General features: G+C 36.6%; 1 protein-coding gene across 1 annotated transcript; it reads left to right on the top strand.

Moving 5' to 3' along the window:
* The first annotated feature begins 1,787 nt into the window (after positions 1–1,787).
* Positions 1,788–16,032, top strand: LOC115956733. The gene is made up of 10 exons (XM_031075034.1): positions 1,788–1,907; positions 2,512–2,654; positions 13,678–13,808; positions 13,917–13,996; positions 14,068–14,154; positions 14,255–14,497; positions 14,612–14,776; positions 14,881–14,934; positions 15,032–15,178; positions 15,583–16,032. Exons 1-10 carry the CDS (start codon positions 1,788–1,790, stop codon positions 15,943–15,945), a joined length of 1,533 nt encoding a protein of 510 aa, XP_030930894.1. The 3' UTR covers positions 15,946–16,032.
* Positions 16,033–16,360: the final 328 nt, after the last annotated feature.

The following is a 16,360-nucleotide window of genomic DNA, read 5'->3' as shown; positions in this document are numbered from 1 at the left end:
GAGAGATCATAAATTATAATTCAGGAGGGCAGCACACCATAGCACAAATGGGCAGTGGCCATTTCGCAGAAGAAGGGCCCGGCAAGGCTAGTTTCTTCAAAAATCTCAATGTCATTGATGGTAAACAAATTCAAAGGGCTCCCCAGGACCCTGAGATATTCATGACGAAACCCAATTGCTATAATATCAAAGATTATGGAGGCTTCTTTTATTTTGGTGGTCCGGGTAGAAACCCCAATTGTCCATGATCATTGTTTCAAAATAAAGAAGAAAGAGGGAAATATAATAAGAGGGGAATTATTTTCTTCTCCTTTCCATGTCACACCAAATGTACCTACAAGCCATATGTCATATAAAACTCTCTGATTCATTAATATATAAAAAAGTTATTCTATGGAGTAGTTAAAATTTGAAATTATGTAATTTAATATATAGTGGAATCTAAGATTTTATAATTTGTATGGTATAGTATATATACACATGCTTTCCTCCGTTCCAAACAAAGAGTTCTCATCCTCTTCCCCATTCATTCTACCTTCCTTGGTGTGCTTTGAGAGTGTGTGTCTCTTCCATTATATGTGGTGTATTAGTGTTTGGGAATGTGATTATGTAAAGACCCACCAACTTCAAAAACATGGTATCAAAGCTAGTAGATTCGTTGTGAGAACAACATTTTTCCAACCAGATGGCAACATTTTTAATTTTCATGGGTTACCAATTTTTTATATTTTTTTATAATTGGAATATCTAAAGGAAGGTGTTTCTCAAATCCCAACATGTATGGTAGGTAGTGGTAAGTGGTAAAATGACCAAAAGAATGTTAAAGAGCATGAGAATGTCCAAAGAAGTTTGGGATGAAACTGCTCATGCAGTCTATTTGACTAATTATAGTCTCACATAAGGATTGTATGAGGAAGAACCCCACATAGCAAGCTTGGAGCTCAAAGAATCCTACAATTTCTCACTTATGTTTGTTTGGGAGCATTGCATATATGCATGTACTGGATCAAGAAAGGTCCAAGCTAGATAACCATAGTGAGAAGTATGTGTTTATAGGTATGATCCAAGCTCTAAGGGTTATAAGTTGTGAAATTCAAGTACCATAAATCAATTGGGATGTGGAATTTGATGAAGAATGCATATGGAATTGGAGCACCCAAAAAGAAGAAAAATATCATTTTTTTTCCATTTATTTAATGAAGATAAGCAGATGAATAAAGTTCTAGATGAGCTTCCACTCCCCCTTCTTCACTGGCATCCCTTATTTATGAAAGTTCATCTACAAGATCATCACCAGATGGATTCTAGTGAAAGACTAAGGAAATTGGGAATTTTCAAGGATATCTATGAGTCAATGGAGAATATAGATGATATCACTCTCTTTCTAATAAGTTGTGCAAGATTTGAAATAGAAAAATACAAATATATATATATATATATATATTATAAAAGGTTACAGGACGTTTATTTGAACCTTCACTTTAGTTTTCTAGTTTCAAAATTCATTGTTACTAACGATGCAAAAAATCCTCAGTCGAACTCCTTATCTATATGGATGGACGACATTAACACAGTAGCCATGAGATCCTGCAAAAAAGGATAAGGTTCTCAAAGCATACGGTGTGGTGTGTGCCAAAGGGTCTTTAATGAGCTAGTTAATAAGATCAAAGCTTAACTGTATAGAGGAATTGCTATTTGGTTAGAGAATTGTAGTGCGTATGTTGCAAAAAAATTGCATACCTTTGTTTTGGTTGTTTATGCCTTTTTATAGGCCTTTGTCCCTCATTATGGGGATAAATGTTGAACTTAATGGTCTTGTATCCGTTGGGAAAAAATCTTGGGGCATTGTAGGATTTAATGTCCTTCTGCACGTTGGTCCGTCCATTACGCTTTTGCTTGTCTCTCAGGTGAGCTGTTACCCATGTTATTTATGGGAAGCTCTCCTAACCATGGGAGTCCATCATAAAAAGTGCATGACTACCCACAAACAAACATATATATATATATATATATATATATATATAAATACACACACACATATAAAGTAGGGAACATTGTGATTAATTTCGTTCTGCACCGGCCGAAATGGCTGCAAAATTTCGTTCCAGTCACTTAGCCGGTACGAATTACCCCTCCGTTCCACCTCGGATTGAATTTTGGTTCATTCCACCTGTTCCGGCCCGGCTTGTTTCGTTGAATTTTGGACGCTATATCAATTCCGGGCGATACGGAAAAGAACATACCTTTTTACGTTTTAAATGATTTTTGCTGAATGAAATGATCCTGTGGTAGCAGTCACCAACACGTTGTTGATTTCTTGAAGGAACCCACCTCCTCACAGCTGGTAGCTTCTCCTTTTTTTTGCTTCTTTTGCGTTTTTGTGTTCTTTGCTTCTTCTCTTCTTCATTTTCAGTCCTGTGCGAATAGTCTGCCTTCACTGCCTTGTATTGATTTACTGTTTAATAGTTTATACTTTAATTTCTTTTAGTTAATACTTTAATTCCAAACCAGATATTGCCAACGCTCCAAGGGTATGCCCAGCAAGGTATGGGAAATGTAAATCAGACAATGCCGTACTCAAGGAACACGGCCCAAGCAAGGTACAAGAAAGATAAAGCATACATGCCTACATCCAAAGGGTATGGCCCAACAAGGTATTGAAAAGATAAAATAGACATTGCCATACCCTAGGAATGTGACCCAAGCAAGATACAAATAGAGCAACCCTACCCTAGATACAAGGTTCTAAAGAAAAAGGTTGAGAGTGGGAAAAAGATAACTACATGGAGAGACTAAACCTCCTAATCTACAGAACATTGCCCTTTTTGGGCTTGCCTCTTCTTGCTTGCTTTTTTGCCCTTCTTGACTTGCATTTTAGAAGTTGCACCCTCACTTCAATAAAGGAAACACAAAGCCAGTAGATAGGCAAAAGAGATAACAAAGAAACAAAGAAAGTACATAAAAGGGGAAACAAGCATGTTATCTGTGGAGGGGTTTGGGCCCAAAAAATAAATATTGACCCATTTAACTTAGGCCCTAGATCGGCCTGAGTAGCCCAAACCAGCCCATAAGATGTAAGTGGACCTCGAACTAGGTTGGAGTGAGCTCAACTCCACAACATGTGTATTAGTACATAGAAATTATCATTCGGGGGAATCCTATAGCGCTTGGCCTACTACTAATTGATGAGGTGGTGGGAAATTGATAAAGACATGATTAAACTAAAGTTAGTTGCTGAGAGTTGTTAGTGCCTTTGGGTAATTCGCTACCAAATGCTATTTGACATCTGGAACAAGTTTCAAGAGAATCCTCAAAAGGCATGATGATTCCTCAGGATTCTAGCAAAAGTGGAGATGCATGAAAACTGGTGAAACAATAATGATTAGTACCCCACTAAGGAGAGATTATATAAGGAAAGGGAAGGCAAACAAGAAGGGTTGGTTGGAAACTTGAAAAAAAGGGGGAAATACTAGGAAAAGAGTGAAAACACGGAGAGAGGTAGTGTGAGCAAAGAGGGAAGAGGAAGAACTACTAGAGGGTAAGGTTTAAAGGTCCAAAAGTTCACAAAAAATATACAATTTGGACTATCTAGTTGGTGTTTGGAGCCCTACTCGTAGGACGGTTAGGAAGCCCATTAATAAATGAATTGGGGGCCCAAATCCTTTGCCCAAGATTACAGCTCTCATAGGTTTGGAAACCACATTATCAAACAAACATATTATCACACAAAAGAGGGTGTCCTAGAAGGACAAATGTAGCTTTGGATTGGTGTCCATAGTTCCATTACATTGAAGTATGGACGACATGCGTGCCATCAAGCGAAGTTCCTAAAAGGGACTCGAGATCTCTTGTACAAAAGACGAGTGCAAACCCACACGAGATTATATGTAGGAACTAAGCTTGACGACACAAACAAGCATACAAAGACACATTCATGAACATATAAGTAAGGATGTAAAGATGCAAAGAAGCATAGAAAGCCTAACAAGATGGCATAAAGCAAGCATGTTATCACACAAAGGGAAGGGGTAGGCATGTTCTAAGGCACATAAAAAGGCTAACACGAGAAACCCTAACATGCAAACTAACAAAGGAGGAAAAAGGCAAGTGGCAAGCAAGCCAAACATCACGAAGATGTATCCTCACACATGGTTGTATCCAAACAAGTCATAAAAGGGGAATAGATACAACCAAACAAACAAAAAAGCCCCCATGACCAACAAGCATAAACCAACATGCATAGATCTAAGCATACAAGCATGGATCTAAACATAAACACATGAAAAAAGGGAAACAGAGCACCAACATGCATAGAGGAAATAATCCAAACCCTTTATTGAAAAATAGGTGTATGAGCATAGGCTTAGACCACTAGATCTAGATCTACACCCTATCCAAAAACCATATAAGAAAGAGGCATAAACAAGAGATATAAAGCTATAAAGCACTAGGCATAGCATCCAAACAAGGTTTTAAACACATGAACACGTAGATCCAAACACACAAAGATGGCAAGAAGCACAAACAAATATATTAAAAGCTATAAAGCACTCAAGCATTGCACATGATTAACTCATCAAAAGGTAAGCACGAAGCCATAAGCATAAACATCACACGAGTTGCAAAGCAAATAACTTAAATGAAGACAAGCAAAAAGTGTAGATTAAAAGATGATTAAAAGATCTTAAAGTTGTTTGAATGACTTCAAACAACTTCCTAAGGGTTTGGGAGCCTCTTTGTAATTTTTGAAAAGATGGAGAGCTTAACTACAATTTTAGAAAGATTTCGGGCCAAAATGTAATTTTGGGAATTTTTGGGGACTAAAGTTGTCTCATATCGACTAAACATTGAGGCAGTGTTGATGCATGGACTCAAAAAGCAATGCATGTACACGTGAACATCACCAGGCAAAGGGTAAGTTGCTGATATTATGTTCGTGAGTGCCTACTGCCTAGTATTCTTTGTATGTGTTTGTTGGAAAGTAATTCCCTGGGCCTTTTTTACAATTCCCTAAGGTGAATACAAAGAAATTATAGTTTACAAAATGTAGAGGCTTCATTCTTGATGGCCCGGCTTTCTTGAAAAAGATCTTGAACTTCTAGCAACTTCCTCCTTGATGCGAAGTTCTGACTACTTGCCACCAATTTTATCCACACACATTTACATGACAAAGCTATTAGTGTATGCATGCATGCCCTTGTAGGGTTGGAAACCCTTAGGGTTTGTATGATCTAATGTGCAAGTAATGTAGTTGCTTTTCCTTAGGGGTTGGTCACAAATACTATGCAAGTGGGATGGAGAGAAACTGTAGTAGAGCACCACCTTCCAATGCAAGCAAGAATGCATAACCTGGAAAAGGTAAACGAACACTTTCCCCTCCACTTATTTTGAAAGAAATCCTAACAAGGATATCCTACCCTAGGCTTGGATGTTCAATCGACTTGGCACTTGCTAGTCCTCTAAGTATCCCTAGTAGAGTTGCCAGTTTGTCGATGCCTCGTGGCGGTTGACCACCCATCGCGGTGACACTTGTTCCTTATGCAGGCTTTGAGCTTGGGTGCTGTGAAATGAGGGTAAAAGGGTACCTTTGGTGTGTGACTTGAATTGAGTCAATTTTAACTTATAATTACCAAAGGTAAGTGAAGTCGCCACCAAGCATTGAGTTTTTTCTAAGATGTGATTAGTCACCTGACTCTATTGATTTTATTATCAATCCTTGGCTAAGAAAAATGTTATTTTTCCTAATCTAATACGGATGGGTAAAAAATCTTGATTCTTGAGTTCGAAAGTCTGATTACGTGTGGGGAAGGTGTTAGGCACCCCACAACGCCTGCTCAGAGACAGTCCTCTATTTTGGTAAAATCATAACTTTCGAACATTGGCAATTAAAACAAGCTATTGGCATTAGCTCTCAAGGCTTTAAAAGGATTGGGCTGCGAGGTTTAATTTTGGAAAGGGTGTGGTCTCTATCAATGCTTTACTAGAACTTTTGGAATTATTTCCAAATTTCCTCAACAAAAATCCGGCAGCTTCTCACTTTATTTTCATGACGAAAATCTAGTAGCATTTCACCACTGGTGCGTTATAGTGCACAAAATGCTATCCTCACCAAGCTTTCATTATGAGAATATAGCAACAAAAGTGCCCTATTTTCAATGCAAAATTGTAACAGAGTTTCGTGTTTGGTGTAGACACAGCATTTTGTAACCCTTACAACTCAAGCCCCCGATCCCCAATGATGTAAGAATTCTAAATCTCAAGGTTGGTTTAGGAACCGATTAGATGAAAATTGACTTGAGAAAAGTGTTTATAGAAAAGATGACTTATTTTTGGATCAAATAAACTATTTTTGGAAAAGAAAGGCCAGAAAAGCCCTAGGGCATGTGTGCGCATTCCCACTTATGCGCACACATGCTTAAGATTTACGTGTGCATACTTCATGCATGCGTACGCATACATGTGCACATGCTAGGGTTCCGAAAACCATAAAGGAAAGGTTTTCTACCTTAGACTTGGTTTGCAACGAATCCCATATCGTCTGGGAGCCGCTCCAAACCCTTTTTTTTTTTTTTTTTTACTATATAAAGCTATAAATGGTACTTTTTCAAAGGGGGGTGGAACTCCAATGGTAAATCACATAAGATTCACTAGAAAATAGTGAATCAAAAAGGGGGGTTTTCACAAAACATCCTCAGGCCAAATTTTATTTGATCAAGACCTTTTTTGGTCTTGATCTTTGAGTTATAAGTTTACTAACACATTTTTGAATTACTTTTAGATAGATTGACTAAGGGGAATGGTCAAAATCAAGTTCTAGAGAGTTTTTGTGTTGAGGGAAAGGTTCTATCTTTGGCTCTTCACTTTTCTTAGCTTTTCTTTGATTCCTTTGTTTGTTTACATGTTTTAAAGCTTTAATGTATCAGTCTAGTCTTAGTTTATTTCGTGTTTGTGTTAAAAGCATGCTAGGTTTTTAGTTTCGTTGTTTCTGTTGTGTTTTCTTTGTTTTCTGCTTTGTTTTTTGGGTTTAGGGTTTCGGGTGTGTATGCATGCGTATGCAAACTGGTAACGTACGAGTATGCATACGCATACAGTTGGTATGCGCATATATGTCCTATGTATGTGCATGCATACTCAAGCCCAGAAAGTCTAATTCCATTTCTGTTTTTTTTTTCTTTCGTCCTCTTTGCATGTTTTAGCCACTATTTTAAGCTAGCTTCTGTATCTTTAAGCCTTTTCCTCTCTGTTTTGTTTTAGTTTGCTTGTTTCATCTCTTTGATGCTTATTAGGGTTTTAGATTGTTTGAATACCATGAACATGCATTGATGTATAGGTGTAGTGATGCAGTGATGTAAGTCATACATAATCACATGGACATGCATTTATTTATTTGACGAGTATGATATGGTTGAGGAACATGAATATGCTTGGATTGAATGCCATTCCTTTAATGTTTGGATTCCATAAAAGGCTTGTTTGATTCTGCCATATGATGTATCTGCCTTTAGAGATATGTGTTTAAATGCCTTTTGAGATATTTGGAGGGGGAAATGATAGTTCTCTTCATATTAAGAGTAACAGACTTCTGATAACCATAAGAAATGTAAGAAATACAATTTCAATGCATTCAAGCATATGAGCTTTGCCAACAATGGAAAATTGAGTAAACAAATTACACTTATTGCCCACATCAGGAGGTTATGGAACTCATGTTAATCAGTAGCAAATAATCAAGAAAAATGCTGATGCTCTAAAACAGAAACCATCTCCTGGGAGGAAACAGTGATAAGGACAATACGGAGGTCAGTATATTACATATGTCAAGGCATCAAAGGACATCACAGAATGAAATTTACCATTCCTCTCATTTCTGTTTGTTTTTATCATATTCCTGAAATATACTGCTTCTGTATGTAGAAATGCCCGGCCATGACATAGCAGTTTCACCTTCCAACATTTTGCACTCGATTGTGATAATCAACACATGAAGCATAGATGGCTTTCTGTGACAGTAATTTTTATCTCATAAAAGTCCAGTGGTATTAGCAACAACAGAAGCCTATAAAGAAGGACAAGTCCTGACATTGAGGACACATCTTCTTCCATCCTCCAGATTGTTGGAAAAATCATTTTCATTTCATCCTATATTCTTGCCAAAGGTGTGGGGGTCCTTATTGCAATGCCTACAATGCAAAACAGAGTTACTAAAAATATGCTCTAATATGTAGTGTTTCACACCAAGAAGACTATTTAAGCACGACAAGGAAAAAAAAATTGTTGATGCTTTGTTTGTTTCTAATGACATTCCATCTAATATAAATTACATCAAATTCCATGTCTGCATACTCCTTTAACAGAAATCCACTTGCAAATATTGACTTCTAATTGCCCTCACCTTCTCAATAATACTTAAAAAACTAATACTGGCATGTCAATAGCTTATAAAACAATGACAGTCCAAAGAAGACCTTAAACTTATATAGCTTGTACGAAAATAAAAGGGTTGTTCTGTGGAGCTGTGGCTTATCTTCTTCTTGTCTTCTACTCACCTCTTTCTCAATAATACTAAAAAAAACTAATACTGACATGTCAATAGCTTATAAAACAAGATTGATTCATCTACAATCTTTACATAAGTGCCTCTTCAAATTCCTCAACTCTCTTCCTCTCCATTGCCAAACCCTTAAGAGGCTTTTTACCAAAACCTTGTTCTCACCATATCCATTACTGTGAGAGGGCTGTTTGGTGTTCTGGGAAGCAGTTAGGAAGGAACCAATCTTCATAGGTTGATGCTATGGTCTAGTAGCGGAATCCGGGAAGCTAGAAAAGAAAAAGGTTCGGCGCAACCTCGTTGGAGTAAGAAGCTTGGAGGGCTTAGGTGCGCTGGGTAGATTAGGCTTGGAGGGTCTATCGCTGTCCATGTATCCCAACTACATTTTCTAGTGGATTGTTTACCGCTTGGAGGGCGGCGGAGAGGTTTTACGCCGAGGGCTTCGATTTCCTCTTCGATAACACGTCGCGTGTTGTCTTTGTGTTTGCATCTTCCTTCCCTTTTATCTTTGCCTTTTATTATCTGCTGTGGGTTGTGATTTTAATTTGGCTTAGATAGTTTTTCCAATTCCATATTATAGCTTATGTTAATTTTCCGCACACTAGTTGTTTGACATAATGCTTGAATTGGTTAAGTTGTAATTTGGGGGTCTAAACGTTCAAGGGTGTTTATACACATATTTGAACTTTCACTTGGTATCAGAGCGGGTACACTTTTATTGGTTTCAATACCATTGTGTGATCCTTGACTCCCTATTGAGATGGATCGATCTCAATCCCTAAATGCACCTCCATATTTTGATGGTAGTAATTATGCTTTTTGGAAGGTTCGCATGAGAGCATTTCTTTGCTCAATTTATGAATCTGTTTGGGATGCTGTTGAGATTGGTTGGACCAGACCTGAGGCAGCCAAATCCACATGGGATAAGGCAGAACTCGCTGCATCTAATGCTAACAGTAAAGCACTTAATGCTATTTTCTGTGGTGTGTCTCCAGACGAATTTCACAAGATCTCCCACATTACCGTTTCCAAAGAAGCATGGGAGATATTGGAAACCACCTACCAAGGCACGAAGAAAGTGAAAGACACCAAGTTGCAAATGCTGACCACTCGGTTTGAGGAGCTCAAAATGAGTGAGGATGAGTCTTTTGACTCTTTCTATGGGAAGCTAAATGAGGTGGTTGTCAGCAAGTTCAATTTGGGGGAGAAAACGGAGGATTCTAAAATTGTAAGGAAGATCCTTCAATCATTGCCGGAAAGTTTTCGTGCTAAGGTGACAGCGATTGAAGAGAGCAAGGACCTTGATGACATCAAAGTCCAGGAGCTGGTTGGTTCTCTTCAGACTTATGAGATGTCGCTACCCAATCAACGGAAGAGTAAATCTCTTACTCTTAAGACCATTAATGAGAAGGTGGAAGATCAAGACTCATCGGGAGAAGATGTGGTTGACAAAGATGTTGCATACCTTGTTAAAAATTTCAGAAAGTTCTTGAAATTCAAAAATAATGGCAAATTTGGTGATAAAAGAAAATTCCAAAGTTCAGGAAGGGAGAAAAGGGAATTCAAAAAGAAAGATGGAAAAGAATCCCAACCTACACAAGGTGTCACTTGTTTCGAATGTAATGGGCATGGACACTTTAAGAAAGAATGTCCGAATTATTTGAAATCGAAAGGCAAAGTGTATGCCACAATATTGAGTGACTCGGATTCATCCGACTCAAAATCTAAAGAAAGCTGTGATGGAGAGGGGAACTACTCAGTCTTTATGACTATTGCTCATATTGAGTCTTCAGACGAGTTGAATCTGCTTGTACGAGACCTTGGAGAACATAGTGATGAAGAATCACTCGGAATTGTTGAAGAATCAAATGCTGAAGAAGATGAAAGCACAGCCAATCTTCAAGAGAATTATAACTCACTCCTGGAGAAGTCGGGTGAGTACATAAGGGTGGCCAAGGCTGCTGTGAGAAAAATGAAGAAGGCAGAGGAGGACTATAAAAGTCTCCTAATCCGATACAGGAAGGCCAAATGTGAGATACAGACACTGAATGGTGAGCTTTCAGAAGCTTACACAAAAGTGAGATTTCTTGAGTAAGAGGTTGTGCAAGCAAATGTTAAAATAGAGAGGGTCACCACCAAGAAGCTAGATGATGTTATTTCATCTCAAAAGAGTTTTTCAGACAAATCCGGATTGGGATATACCGGAGGAAGTAGCTCATCTGGAACTGTCACTAAAGAAGTGAAATTTGTAAAGGCTAAAGATCCAGTTGAAGTTGACCTAACTGCTAAGAAGTTGAAGATGGAGGAGAAGAAGAATGTGGAGAACCAACGGTTGTTGAATCCCCGCAATCAGTATGTGGGCAGGTCTGAATCTCGTACCAAGTCTCGTCCATGACCACAAAGAGGTCCTAGATCAACTTATGTGTGTCATCATTGCGGACTTCAAGGGCACACTCGACCAAATTGCCAAAAGCTGAGAGCAAAGAATAGTGCAACTCCTCAAAGGTCACGAGGACCTAGAAATGATAGAAGAAATTGGGCAGGTGAACAATCTAGAGATCAAAATGGTGATCCCGAAATGATGAACGTGATGAAGATGATTGGTGCATTCACCAACTGCTTGGAAAACTTTTCACGAAGGTTTGAAAACCCTAACTCCTGTACCCAATCCTATAAGGAAATCACCCCAAACGTAAGTGACGTGTGGGTGAAAAAGGGTACTCATGCATAAACATTACAACATGTCCATGCATTAATACTTTCTATACTTTGTGACGATGTTTGATTGATTGCTTGTTGTTTATGTTGATGGTTGTTTGTTTGTCTACTTGTGCATATTTTTGTTTTTGTTTTTGTTTTTGATCAATCTTTTTCTTCTTATGTCAAAAATCCAAAAATTTGCATAAAAATCAGAAAATCAAAAAATTTGATTGACAATGTTGGGTTTTTGTCTCAAAACTTGTTTTGCCTTGTACCTTTGTGCTAATGGATTTGTGCATTTTCGAGCATTGCTTGTTTTTTTGCACTCATATCACTGTGAGAGAAATCTTGAAATCTATGTGATTGTTGTAAATAGATCTTCAAACTTGTCATGAATGATTAGTGAATGGTTATGATGATCTTGAGACATGCATAGATTTGTGTCTATATATCTTCCCACTCTTTATTTTTGTTTTTGCTAAAAAGAGCTCACCAAATGTAAATCTCCAAATGAAAAGAGATATTGAGCTGCAAAAGTCTGTCGTACATTCTAGTATTCGACTAGGAAAAAGGGTAAGCGACCTAAAATTAAAGTGAGTGTTTATTCAAAAAGCCAAAGGCTAGTTCATTAAAGTGAAATATCAAATATCACTCTCACAATGAGAGGTGATTGTCTAAAAAAGGATCAAAAAGATCAAATGGTATGATTGAAAGTGGAGTCAAATGTAAAGCTCCAAGATATGTTATCAAGTTTTGTGGGAGGTCATATATACATATTTCTATAATTGAGATGGATCACATGATCTCGTGCTAATTGTGTATGCCTTGGTTGAATTGATCATTGAAATTTCACATTAGACTAAGGACTATCTCATTGTTGATATCCACACACAACACACAAGTTTATGTTCAATAAATGTCATATTCATTTGTGTGATTGTACTTGATGAAATGTGTTTTCACATGCTTAATATTTGTTAATTCAAGCACAAAAAGATTTTTGAGTGTTTTAGGTGTTTTTGGAAAGTATTTTGTTAGAAAAATCTGAAAATTTTCAAAAATCCATTTTTGCCCTCAGTCGTGTGCCTGCGGCTAGTTTAGAGTAAGAAGCCAAGCATAATTCTTGCCCTCTTTAAGCAGATTCTTTGACTTCAAAACCTTTAAAACATTATACCTTGGATGAAGCATTTTATCAACCGCATACATAAGAAATCTGGGGTAACGAATTATAGACTCTATATCCATCTCCATAGTATTCACATAGAAATCCATTGCACTCCTCATTTTCTCCTCTGAGCAAACCAAACATTTAAATTTCAAATACTTGAAATTTTTGTCAAACCATGGTATGATTTCATATAAGCATGATGATGAAAAGAAATGTGAGATTTGTATTCAAGCAAAGATGACAAAGAAACATTTTTCTAAGTCAAATAGAAATTCTATTATGCTTAAACTTCTACATTCTGATATATGTGAATTGAATGGTGTATTAACTAGATGAGGTAAAATAAAATTATTTTACAAATTTTAAACCTCATCTATTCTCACTTCCCACTACCGCCAACCTGTTTGTTTTGTTGTTAACTTTTTCTAGAAAATAAGTCATTTTTCAAAAAGTATTTTCTATAAAACTATCTAATTTTCCTATGTTTGGTTGTAACCTTAAATGTTTTTGAAAACGATCTCCAAATTTCCCTTATTTAACTTGCCATGAAATTAAAGTTGTTTTCCACCAAAATAAAATAGTGGAAAATAATCTCTAAAAATGAGGCATACTTTTTATGTTGACAAAAAATCTTTCTTTTGACTTATTTTTCTTACGCTAGTAACTATTGAAAAACATGGAAAACTATTTTCATACAAGGTTTTCCATTAAAACAAACAAACATTCTTATCTCTCCTCCTTCTTCAAATCGAAAAAAATAAAAAAAAAAGATTCTCTCACAGTTTCTACCTCAAAATTAGCCCATAAGTTTTATACCTCCGAAATTGTTGAGAAACAATCCTAAAATTAAATTATTACAAAATTTTTTATTTATCTCAAATTCTCTAATTTTAACTTAAAACAAGAAGCTTCCAAAATTTTTAGCTTGTGGAACTGTTCAAAGAGGATGAATTATTTCCCTTAAATTCTGACCAATCCTATAAAAAGACAAAAAACAAAAGAATCGTAGTTGTCAATAGGAAATTAAATAGGATGTTTGTACTTAAAACAGGGTGATCCTTATTATAAAAGTTTGTATGTGTATATATATTGATAAATTGGATGTGAAATAGTTCAAAGAGGATGAACAAATGCACGTTTTAAGTATTGCAAAGGGGACGACCAAAGATAGCTATTACATCTCACATTTAAGTATTGCAAATGGGACGATCAAAGCTAGCTATTACATCTCTGTACACCGCAATTTTGATTCTAATATTAGCTGGTCACTCATGGCTCCCCCTTGTGGAAGCGGGAGGAGGTGGTCGAAGGCAGTAAAGATGACCTTTTACTGCTTGTTCTTTCTCATACCAATGTCATCAGCTGGAAATAGAAACACTAACACCATATTTGGTAAGAAACAAAAACTGGAGGTTCAGCAGCAATTAAAGCGCCTTAACAAGCCCGCTCTTAAATCCATCGAGGTTATTAATAACTTCATTTAACATGTTTATGTTCTAGTATTTTCTGCTTTAGTCTTAGAAGAGTCATTCACTTTTGTGGGTTATGGTGTCTACATGACTGCCATGTACAATAGCAGTGTAATTTTATTACAAAACTGAGAATTCAGACTAATATCTATGTGTGTGTGATGAGAATATATCTGATACAGAGCCCGGATGGAGATATAATCGACTGCGTAGACATCTACAAGCAGCCAGCTTTTGATCATCCTTTGTTAAAAAATCACACAATTCAGGTAACTAGTTTAATTAACTAAATTTCATTTGATATCACGAATAATTTGATACGTATGGTATGGACCGGGTTTGCATTGGTATCTATGCCAAATGCAATAGATGAGACCAAGTTCTTACCCAGAAGGGTTTTCATTTGATGAAATCAACGACGTCTATTCAAACTCCAAGCCCGAATTTACTCAGCCGTGGCACTTGAATGGAAGGTGCCCAGAAGGAACTATTCCCATAAGAAGAACTAAAGAAGAAGATTTATTAAGGGCAGGCTCTATAGCAAATTTTGGAAGGAAAAAATACCATACCAACCCTCATACTCAGAGTAATATCGATCCAAATATCCATCAGGTACAACTTAATTTTTGACCAATATTATTAATAGGTTTGAGCTCAATGGTATCTACTATAATGAAGGACACAAATCGACATTCATAACCTTTATTTTTCTTGTTGAGTTTCTAGCATGCAACATTTAGTGAGACTTGGGATAAGTATTATGGAATGACGGCAGACATGAACCTGTGGAACCCCTATACCCAGGAAGAAAATGAGTTTAGCAACTTTCAATTCTGGGTGATGAAAGGTGAATATGGTCAAGATCTTGATTCCATTGAAGCTGGCGCGGTGGTATATATAATTTCATCATCATCTTTTCTTTTAGGCGCATCCTAAATAATTAATTACTAAGAATTTTTCATTTTCTTACAAAATTATTTTGTGTGGAAAACCAGGTTTGCGAAGGTCTATATGGAGATAAAAACACTAGACTCTTCGTATATTGGACTGTACGTGTTTTAATATTTGACTTCCCTGCCAGCACTAGCCATGTTTACATATACTATTTCTTTTTTGAAAGTGTCATTTTTTTAATCATGGCTACAGGATGATGCATATGAAAGCACAGGTTGCTCTAATCTGTTGTGCCCTGGCTTTGTTCAAGTTGACAAACAGATTGCGACGGGTGCAACTATCACCCCTTATTCCAAGTATGGTGGTAACCAATATGCACTCAAGTTCTACGTTTGGAAGGTATAGTACACATTTCAATTTAATTACTTTATTAAATAATTCTAATCTTTGGATAGACATATATGATCATATCATATGTACTTTTTTTTCCTCAAGAAAAATTTACAGTAACAAATGTTAGTGATATGTTTGAAATTCTTTTAATTTTAGTTAAAATAGTGTATGTTTTAAATTACTTTTTCCCGGTTTATGTATTTTTATATACAACTTTTTAAATTTAAAGTTTTTTTTTTTTTTTTTTCATGTGAAATTTCTTTTTACCTAATTTATATTTTAAGACGGTGAATTTAAGCTATCGTTCAACACAAAAAGATTCATTTGTTTTCTCCTTCATTAGTCTTTATACCTTTATTTATCATTCAAAATATTACAAACTGATTTGCATGACATGTGCAACGAGGTAGGACGTTAATGGACGGGGAGACTGGTGGATGAATATTAACAACAGAGCCTTTGGATATTGGCCATCTTCCCTATTCTCGATCTTGTCTGATAGTGCTTCAAAAGTTAGATGGGGAGGAGAGATCATAAATTATAATTCAGGAGGGCAGCACACCACAACACAAATGGGCAGTGGCCATTTCGCAGAAGAAGGGCCCGGCAAGGCTAGTTTCTTCAAAAATCTCAATGTCATTGATGGTAAACAAATTCAAAGGGCTCCCCGGGACCCTGAGATATTCATGACGAAACCCAATTGCTATAATATCAAAGATTATGGAGGCTTCTTTTATTTTGGTGGTCCGGGTAGAAACCCCAATTGTCCATGATCATTGTTTCAAAATAAAGAAGAAAGAGGGAAATATGATAAGAGGGGCATAATTTTCTTCTCCTTTCCATGTCACAACAAATGTACCTACAAGCCATATGTCATATAAAACTCTCTGATTCATTAATATGTAAAAAAGTTATTCTATGGAGTAGTTAAAATTTGAAATTATGTAATTTAATATATAGTGGAAGTTAAGATTGTATAATTTGTATGGTATAGTATATATACGCATGCTTTCCTCCGTTCCAAACAAAGAGTTCTCATCCTCTTCCCCATTCATTCTACCTTCCTTGGTGTGCTCTGAGAGTGTGTGTCTATTCCATTATATGTGGTGTATTAGTGTTTGGGAATGTGATAATGTAAAGACCCACCAACTTCAAAAACATGGTATCAAAGCAAGTAGATTCGTGGTG

Source organism: Quercus lobata, chromosome 8 (assembly GCF_001633185.2).
Source record: "Quercus lobata isolate SW786 chromosome 8, ValleyOak3.0 Primary Assembly, whole genome shotgun sequence".
In the NCBI taxonomy this organism is placed as follows: Eukaryota; Viridiplantae; Streptophyta; class Magnoliopsida; order Fagales; family Fagaceae; genus Quercus; species Quercus lobata.
Note: the sequence above shows the minus strand (reverse complement) of the source record. Positions and strands in the feature narration are given on the sequence as shown.